This window comes from Thamnophis sirtalis, unplaced genomic scaffold (assembly GCF_051295495.1).
Source record: "Thamnophis sirtalis isolate CommonGarterSnake01/CBP01778 unplaced genomic scaffold, rThaSir2_p1.2 scaffold_5, whole genome shotgun sequence".
Taxonomy (NCBI): domain Eukaryota; kingdom Metazoa; phylum Chordata; class Lepidosauria; order Squamata; family Natricidae; genus Thamnophis; species Thamnophis sirtalis.
The window spans coordinates 49349942-49360331 of NW_028261385.1; the positions used below are offsets into that span (position 1 = coordinate 49349942).

The following is a 10390-nucleotide window of genomic DNA, read 5'->3' on the forward strand; positions in this document are numbered from 1 at the left end:
GTCTGATTTGTTACTCTTTATTGTACTGGATATAATCCTCAAAAATAATGTCATCTTAGCATATTTTTTCCTTGGAAACTCTCATATGGATGGCGCAAAAATACTTTTATTTTCCAGATATTATATTGTGCATTTTTGCCATACCTCCCCCAGTGAATTAGTTTTTTTTCCTGGTACAAAAATAATGAGATTATGTTGGTCTTAACTCATTTAGCTTTTGAATATAAAAAATGCTGGTTTTATTATGATGTCTTAAAGACCGTATCTTCTCTCAATACAGGGACCTTGCTGCAAGAAACTGTCTAGTAGGTGAAAATAATGTTCTCAAAATTAGTGACTTTGGGATGTCTCGTCAAGAAGATGACGGAGTATATTCATCTTCAGGATTAAAGCAAATTCCAATTAAATGGACTGCCCCAGAGGCCTTGAACTATGGTAAGGAAACATTGCTGCTATCAGTAGTTTCCCCAGCATACACTGTTTAAATAAGACAGTAGGATTAAAACACTTAAAGATACTTACCATATTTTTCAGAGTATAAGACACACCTTTTTTTCCTCTAAAAAGAGGTTGAAAATATGGGTGCATCTTATACACCGAATACAGCATTTTTTGCATTCTGAAGCCCGCCCCTTCACCAAAATGGCCACGCATCGCCTTATGGAGGCTTTCAGAGAACTCCTGGGGGCTGGGGAGGGCAGAAATTAGCGAAAAACGGGCCATTTGTTGCATCCCCCCCCCAGCCCCCAGCAGCACTCTATAAGCCTCCATAAGACTATGCATGCAATTTTTTTGACAAAACTAATAGCCCATTTTCATGAAAAATGGCCCATTTTTTGCTTGTTTTTGCCCCCCCCCCAAGAGCACTCTGCAAGCCCCCCCCAAGGCTATTCATGCCTCTTTTTTTGGAAAAAAAATGGCCTGTTTTTGCAAAAAACGGGTCATTTTGGGGAGGTTTGCAGAGTGCAAAAACTTTTTTTTTCCTTTCGGAAAGCTGTTTAGTTAGAGTTGTTGATGAGAATTACATTGATCAAATGCCAACAGAAACAAGTCAGGTGCTACAGGTTGTCAGCGATTTCCTTCTATAGCACATGGATAAATATATCTGGAAACAGCTACCTACTCTCTCTCCCCCCCCCATCTACTGTATTTCTCTATATATATATTTTTTTCTCTCTCTATCCCTCTACCTACCAACCTACCTACTCTCTCTCTCTCTCCCTACCTATCTACTGTATTTCTCTCTCTCTATCTCTCTCTATTTCTCTCTCTCCATCCCTCTACCTACCTACCTATCTACACTCCCTCCCTCCCTCCCTACTGTATTTCTCTCTCTTTCTCTCCCTCTCTATCCCTCTATCTACCTACCTACTTTTTTAAAAAAAATTGCCTCTTCAAAACCTTATACTCTGGTGCGTCTTATACTCTGAAAAATACGGTAACTGCCCTTGGAATTGAAACCCGTAAACTTTCAATAATTTGAAACCCAATGAAATCCCAGGGTTTGAGCCCCTGCCTTTTACAGCCATTGATATTGCTGATGAATTCCTAAGCGATGAGATTTGTAAACTAGGACAACTTTGGAAACTTTCAAAATAGAAGACTCCTGGAAACTGAGCTTGGAATTAAAGATGTATCTGGAAATAAGTGCTAGACACGAAATACTTCCCACTCTTATTTTTATTTTTAGAATTACATTTTTATTTAGCGAAAGAAACATACAATTTCTTATTTTTACCATTTTTGTTTTATTTTTACTATTTTGCTTTCTCTGTACTTCTACCAAATGGCTGTAAAAATTATCTTCATTTCAGCTACACAGAATGTAACAACTAAACCAACCACTCAATTATTTCCTTGTTCTAGAAGTAATACTGTAGGGTCTATATTTTCTTAGCCTGTGCTTTTCTTAATTTTAAGTAATTATTTATCCTGAGGTCTGTCCTAAACTGCAATTATTGTTTGTTTATTAAATGTATATGCTTCCCATCTCACTATCCAAAGCAACTCTGGAAGGCTATTAAATTTATTTGGTATTCTTTGATGAGGTAGTTTGCCAAAAAGTTTTTGGAAAATCCAAATACATGTCAACCAAATCGCCTCTGACAACATACTTGCGCACATGTATTTACCTCTCAAATAGGATCTATTTCTCTAAACATTCTCCTCCTGCTTTCTAGGTATGGCAGGCAGGAACTGAGATGGAAAGAGAAAAATGTCTGACTTGGTGCTGATGCTGGGTCCACAAATAATTGGGTCCACCACCAAGCAGTGGGAAGGGGCGTTAGTTTAGGCAATGGGATAATGGTTGTCTAAAGATACTGTCTTCAGTGTCTGTAGCCCCACCAACATGTTGCTCATTTTTCATTACTTGCCTGACCTCATGGATTCAGTTTGCAAGGAAACGAGGCAGGAATATAGGCAGTTGGTGATTCAGCCAAGAGCGGAAAAAGCAGAGCTGGTATAAGAGATTGAAAGTGGCAGCAGAGTGTTATGACAGGAAGGGCCCCTCCTTTGGGGGTCTCCACTCCCTAGTCCCTGGCCCCTTAATTTAGCCCAAGGAAGTGAGAGTTAGGGGGGGTTGAGTCCTCCCCCTGGCTGTGGCAGGCAAGAGATAGTATCCCATAGATAGCCTCATAGTAAGAGAGGAGGAGAGTCACATGATCTTTCAGGGGATCTGTATTAGAAATGATGGTAACAATGATAGCTCCTGACACTCACCAGTATGCCTGTGTTTGACACAAAAGCCACACAGCTACTGGTTAGGAGTTTGATGGCCACAGAATCATATTATTTCCTTGCATTATTTTGAAAATGGAATCCTTCAGGTTCTGAAGCTTGGGAATTTTGTGTACCCCATGTGTTTTTTATCAGCTGAAAGTATTCATAAGATGATTAGGATAGATGGCCTGCTGGAACAGTAACCAAGATCATTAATTTTTCTGCATGGAATTTTAAAGTTTTCAGAAATAGCAAAGAAGAAATGGATGGAAGTAATTATCATGAGAAAGGTTCAGTAATTTATAACTGTTTTTGAAAATGACCTCTCAGTTTGCAGGGTTTTTTTTTTGTTTTTTTTTAGGAATTTCCAATTGCTAAATATTTAACTTACAATTTAAATCTATGATACACCAGTATAAATGAAATACACGTAATTGACACTGATGGTCAAAGTTATATTCATTGTTCCGACTCTCAATGTTCTATTTGCATTTAAGCATCTCATGCTGTTTTAAATTAGGCTACCTGGTAGGTGGAGAGCAATTATGAGCATTCACTGTGCTGCTAGAAATGCGATTATGTGTCCAAGTCTGCATCTCTTTTCCTTTGGGACTTAACATATAATAGCAAAGCATGTTTTAGTTTAAATATTTAGGAATGTCAATTAGAAACTACTGTTTTGTTAAGAAAAAGAAAGTTATACAAAATTAATTACCTTTCTCAGTATATGACAACCTTCCTCAACCTGTACTTAAATTTCCAAAAATCTCAAACATAGCAACCGTGAAACACCCAATGGAAAGCTACTACACAGGAACCTTCAAAGGAAGGTGGTGCTAAAACTTTTAACGGTATGCATTAAGGCCATAGAAAATTGAGAAAGCTATGCTGAAAAATGAGAGCATAACTATTTGCCAAGAGCTTTTATGCAACTATGAAAAATTGCTGTTGGACTGGAGACAGTGTTTTATTCCAAATGTCACAAAAATAACTTTCCAAGTATTGTGAATAAGATTTCAGTAATGCAGATATGAAATAAAATGTGCATTTAAATGGCAAATTCTATACATAATATTTTCAAATGTTTCTTTCAATTCTTACCCAGGGTACTGCTTCCTAAAAATACAAAATAAGAAATGAGTGGCAAACAGTTTTGACATGCAAAAATATGTATTTTTAAATAATTCCTATGTTAGAGTTGATAAATTGGGGGTGGTTTTTTGGATTTGCACATGCCAATCACTTTCTCTCCCCCTTTTCTCGGAAGTGGGAATAAAAGTTTTAGCACCAACTGGGTAACTGACCCAAGTATCTCCATTCCATTCTCAAAATTCTTTTAACTCAGAAGTCATTAACCCAGTCACAGGTTGGACACCATCACACTGAATGGTTTAATAGCTGCTATTTGTGAGATACAACCAGTCAGTGCTGTGAAGGTATATTCTAGGCTGTTCCGGCAGTGCTGGTCTTCTTTATTATAGTGACTCAACATATTTCTTCTATGAAAGAAGGGGATAATCATTGCTTCTTATTTTGGAGAGCAAATTCCTTCATGAAGAATACTGTCAAAAAACCAAATTTGATATGAAGACAGGTTTGACATATCTTTCTCTAATAAGATTTGACCAAGAAATGTTTGGAATATGCAAGAGGGACATTTTCAGTAGAACACAATCCATAATCATTTTTTCTGAGGTGATACTAGAGCAATAAATCTCACAAATTACCCGGATAGCTAATTTATATATTTGCTATAGTCATTTTAAATATTAAAGAACCATATTAACTTGAGATTCAAGTAGTATATGATTCTTTTTCCTACAGGGCAACATTTAACTATATTGACAAGTATGTGACCTTTGATTAACAGTTGAACTCTATTTTCCAAGATTAGGAAATTTAACCAAATTTGCTTATTCCTTTTTGCCAATAAAAAATTGGTAAGATTTTGAGATATCTATTATTACCTGGTGAGACCCTGTTTCACATCTGGATACTTACCATTATATCTTCTACAGTCCCCCTCTTTATCCTAATCTGCTGATTTTCTAGTTCCAGTTATAAGAAATCAGTATTAAAAGCGGGATTTGTGTAGCGAAAAGCCTGATCTTGCTCTGTAGCAGTAATTCTGGTCAACATTGCATATTACTGGCAGTCCCAAATTAGTACACCACAAACAATGTTGCTGGGAGAAAAAAGGTAATAACAAATCTCCTGCTTCTTCCCAACTTCCCACATAGTACGCTATTGGCAATAGGAAATGAGCTACTAGATGTTTGATTATGAGGGTCAACTAACCAATAAGGAAAGTGAAGAGGGCTACAAATGGAGATTAGAAGCGGAAAGCAGTAGATTGCTAAATAGCTTGACATTCATAATAAGAGTAAGACACAAGACTTCTTTTTATTTAATTATTGGATGTACCAGCAATTTAAATATAACATCTTCTATAACCAGGGAGATAAAGGTTGATATAAAGATTGGCATAAAGAATTTTTCCTTTCCAAAGGAACTTTTAAACTTCTCTTTCCTGTCTATGGCTCCCTGCTGCTTTGACTTAATATTGCAAAATATTGTTTTAAACTGTTTTGGGGTCAATATTTTAATATTTTGCAGTGGTATTTTAAACCATAAGTTTGTTTTAGTATATGAACACTGAGAAATGGCATGGATTAAGGATACAGTTAAGATTATGAATCATGGAAGTAAAGACTCAGAAGCAGAGGTGCTATTCTTATTCTGCCAGTTTGCCCCAGTTTGGGTGAACAGGTAGCGGCGGTGGCAGGAGGCTCTGCCCACCTGCCCAGATGTTATCACGGACTCTCTGTGCATGAGCAGAAGCACTGTGAGCGAAGCGCGCGCATGTGTGCGCTCCTTATTCCAAACCAGTAGCGAAGGTAAAAGGATTTCATGCCTGGTCAGAAGGATCACAAAAGTCATCCAGCACAAGCCTGCACAACTTGTAAAGGGCTACATTGATAGGTTCAAAATAAATATTGAACTCATAATTATTATTAACCAAAAAACATGAGCCTCTTCTGGACATGAAGAATCCACATCATCCTGCAGAATTCTGAAGGTCCGCGGTCCCAGCCTGGTGGCCCTTTTGTTTCTTGCCGATTTTTCTGTGTGGATTTTCATTTTTCATCTTTTTGTAACCACTTTATCCAATAGGACGGTACACCTCTGAGAGCGATATATGGAGCTATGGAATTTTCCTCTGGGAGACTTTCAGCTTAGGCGTATGCCCGTATCCAGGCATGACTAATCAGCAAGCACGGGAACAAGTAGAGAAAGGTAATTGCATGTGTGTGTTTGTAATGAATATGTATTAAGTAATTCCACCTGATTATTTGTATGGCTTTTATAAATTATGCGGACATTCTAACACCGAACAGGAGATAATTCAGCATAGCTGAAATCATATAGCAGGTATTCATGCTAGATGATACATTTTGCTATTTGATTATTAGATAATCAGCATCTTACAATAAAAGTCATTGTACAAGGCTAATCTTTAGCTATCAGTAAGTTTTCAGAAGAACAACTGGACATTATTTGATGAAGTGGACTTTGGCTCTTAAAAATGACCTGCACATTAAGGCTGTGCAGCAGCTTGAAAACAATTATGCAGGCCAAAATATGCTTCTAGATGTGCTTCCATAGCATTGTTTTCTACCCCTAGAAACCACAGCATTATTCCCATAAGGATTGGGCAATGGCATTCTGTAGCTGTAAATTGACGCCAGGTCAAGATGGATTTGGTTTAATGAGTTGCAGGCAACTGTGATTTGCACACCCAATCACAGTTGGTCCAAATCACTGTTTTGCCTTCAGATATGAAACACTGCACCTGACTTACATTTCTCCCATATGCCATTGCACGCACACACACACACACACTTATATTTCTAAATATTATTAAATAAGAGCAACAGAAGGAACCATCTCAGGGGCAAAACGAATCTGGGTGAGCTTGGGCCACTCACTTTCTCTCATTCCCTAGGAAGCAGGCAATGGCAAACCACTTACAAAATCTTGCTAAGATAATTAGGGACTGTGGCTTTCTTTCTAAGACAAAAGAGGAGGGCAATTTCCATTTTTTCTTTGTCTTCCTGGTTTTTCTTCGGGGTGTGGGGGTTTGCCTGCAAACCAAATAAAAATGAAACTCCATCAACAGCCTACTGAATCTGGACACCCAGGCAGGATAAGTGAGGCCACTTGATTTATGAGGTTTGTTTTGTTGTGGACTGAGATCCGGGCTGTGTAAATGTCTTCCGGTCTAAATGTGTGCAAGGGATCTTGATCTGAAAACAGCCTTTGACTGAGATCAGCTGCTTTAGAAAAGAGATTTTAATTTCATCTCCCTTTTCTTTCTTTGCCTTTTAAATTTTCTTCTACGTTGCTCACTATATGTAATCACAGTTTAATTTTTTTAATAAGCCAGCAGGCGTAGTGGTTATCCTGGGAACGAGATCTAGGTTATAGCATATGGCTATCTACTAGGTCAAGTTACACTGTGCAGTGTAAAATATTCTGCTACCTAATGATTTAACATAATAAACCCCAATAAATACCAAACAAATAGCAAAAAACATGTATAAATATAAATCATGCTCAGGGCCCACAACCCAACAAATCCCAAACTGCCAAACCAGGCTCATCTGTCATCTTGCCTCAAGACCAGGGAAATATCCCAGTCTTTGATGCTTTGTGGAAAGCAGCCAGTTGCAACCCTAAAATCTTGAGTGGGGAGGCTGTTCCAGAGGGCAGGCACTGCAATAAAGAAGATCCTGTTCAATATTTTTTTTTAAAATGTATGTATGTATCGGGGTGGGTTCTGGCAGAGACTGCTGCTGGTTTACTCAGAGACGTGACATGCGCTTTGCGCGCATGCTCAGTACAATTAAAATTGCTCTGTGCATATGCAGAAGCAAAAAACACCTACAGCACCGCCGGGAGAACTGGTTCAAGGGCATGGCAGACCTAAATCGCTGCCGGTTCCAGCGACCCAGGCTGCCAAGCTACTACCGGTTTGGCCGAACCAATCCAAATCAGTAGGAACCCATCATTGGTATGTATGTATAAGTCATATTGTATAGGAGTTGTTTCTAAGTAGGTTTGATCATTTAAATTTAAATTGTACTTTCTCTTCGATTACATTTCTAATAATCTTTTTAAAAAAATACATACTAGGCTATCGAATGTCAGCACCTCAGAAGTGTCCAGAAGATATCTATAAAATAATGCAACGGTGTTGGGATTACAATCCTGAAATGAGACCAAAATTCAGCGAGATTCACAAAGAGCTGTCTGCACTGAAAAAGAAGGTGACATCATGAGAAATTAGTAGGACTCAACGAACAGGACTTCCTTTTTTGTAGAAAAGTATTATTTTTCCTGTCACAAATCCGACACATTTATATCACATTTCTTCTGATATTCTTCTTGGATTCCTTTTTTAAATAATAATAAAAAAACTGCTCTATTCAAGTGTGCCCAACCTGAAGAATGTCAAAATATCTATGATAAAAAAGAGTGTTCTGCAAAGTGCTTTTTATGCTGTCATTTAGATTTTGTGTAAATAGATAAACATGTAATATATGTGTAGAGTTAGGAAATTCTGGCTCATTTAGATATTTCTGTGATAAATCCCAAAGAATATTTTGGGCCCTTTGTTTCTCCTTTTCAATCCATGCACTTGCAACAGTCTTAGTGTAAGCCCAGTGGTTCATGAATCATTCCCATGAATTTTAAAGCTAAAGGCACAGTTTTCAATGTATCTTTTAAGGAAAGGAACACACACATGCAAAATCACCAGCTGATGCAATACTGAATATGTGTTTATTCAAGAACGTTATGTAAGGATATGCTTGTGGAATGCGGAGTTTGGGCACATGTTTTTAAAAGACATTTCAATATAGTAATTATTTCTAATATTGGATATTATTTATTTGCATCTTTAAATGAGAAAAAAAGAGGCACAATTTGCCAGAAACTGGCAAGCACAAATCAATTAATAGTGTTTTTTTTTATTTTCAGGAAAAAAATATTTATATTCAAAAGTGAGGGTTACATGTAAAGCAACTACTGAGAAGTGTTGTCTTTCAGAAGAATGGAATATAGAAATAGACATTTTTAAATGTGCACATTCAATAGTGCAGTCAACAACATCTTTGCAAATGAAAGTAGTGTATGATTGAGGTAACCAGTAGCATTGATTTTATATCGGAAAAGCAAAGTGAATTACCTGATTGGAAACTTTGTGAATTGATGTTTCCATTCTGTATGCCCCTGGGAGGAAGGAATACACACACATTCATACTGTATCCACTATCAGTTTCTCAGCTGTGTTTTTTAAAAAAGGACCCGAAAAGAATATGGTAGTAAAAAAATTACTACCCTTGAAAAAAGTAGTTTGCCCTCTAAAACTACAAACTTGAACAGAATACAATTCCATTTTTCCAGTTAAGCTCAGTATCTCCACCCTTTATTAAATTGATATTTGGATGCTCTGAGACTTATCAATCAATAATCAGCAAAATTAATGACTCGATTCTCCCAGAGAATGACTCCCCCCCCCCTCCCGTTATTGGTTTCATGCTGATTTCCTGAATCCGTAGCTGGTCAGTTCTGTTGCAAAGCGTTTCAGATTATACCTCAGAAGCAGCCAAATGCTAGTCATGTTGTATCAGGAAATCAGGCACTTCCAGATGAAGCAATGTGATGTTTTGCTCCTTGAAATAGGGGAGAACCAAGATGTTGGTGAAGATTGTGATTGCAAAACATCTCTGTTTTGCTTACCATTCTGGAAGAGCACTTTTGGTCTTTTGTGCATGTGTCTTGTGGTAGTACAGAGTGGTGATGTTGAGCAAGATGTATTCTACTTTTAGACTAGAACAATTGATGTCATTTATGTGATAAAAATTAATATCAGAATAAAACAGTAAAGCATTATATTGGAGGAAAACATTCTTCATTGTAGATGAGCTTGTTGGTAATGCAAGAGACATCAGGTGAATGTTGCCTTATATACAAAGATTGTTTTATAGTTCATAATCCAGTAAAGAGGTAAAAGAAAAGAGAAATAAATGCAGTTTCTAGGTATAGTACTGGGCATACATAGATCATAAAAAGAATATTCAGCAAAACTGGGAAAATCGATTATTGTGATCCTAAAGGGATCCAAATAGTGTGCCTTTAATCATCGGCATTCCTTTATTAATTAAAATGCACAAGGACTGAATGCTAACACCATAAGGGGAAAAACACCACAAATTGCCCAGTTGCACATTTTCGTCTATGCATTCACTAATGTGTAAATGTCAGGACAGAATGTAAAGAATGTATTTCCTTGTATTCATGATGTTTTTAATTTTTCTTTTAAGGGTTACTATTTTTATATAGGAGAGATTGTTCCATTTTTTTAAAGTCTTCTGAATGTATTCTGTCTTGCAACATGGGAAAAGACAGCACTTTGTCTTAAATTGATTAAAAGGGCACCTTGTCCTCATCTTCTTGTATAAATGTAAAGGATAACTGCTATTTATATTTCATTTATGTAAGCAGTTAAAATTTGCAATTCATGTCAGACTGCTGCTCAAATTTGAAAACATTTCTGAACATAATACCAGAACATTGAGCATTTGTTTGCCTGTCTCCTGTCCTA

At 37.1% G+C, this 10390-nt stretch overlaps 1 protein-coding gene across 4 annotated transcripts in view; it reads left to right on the forward strand.

The window, feature by feature from the left end:
• Nucleotides 1–8656, forward strand: part of FER (FER tyrosine kinase) — a 128666-nt gene extending 120010 nt beyond the window's left edge. For all 4 annotated transcript variants that reach the window (XM_087715786.1, XM_087715785.1, XM_087715788.1 and 1 more), the window contains 3 exons: nucleotides 281–435; nucleotides 5896–6018; nucleotides 7918–8656. In XM_087715786.1, the coding sequence (XP_087571912.1) occupies nucleotides 281–435; nucleotides 5896–6018; nucleotides 7918–8063 (424 nt within the window). In that variant the 3' untranslated portion in view covers nucleotides 8064–8656. The remainder of the gene's footprint in view (nucleotides 1–280; nucleotides 436–5895; nucleotides 6019–7917) is intronic.
• Nucleotides 8657–10390: the final 1734 nt, after the last annotated feature.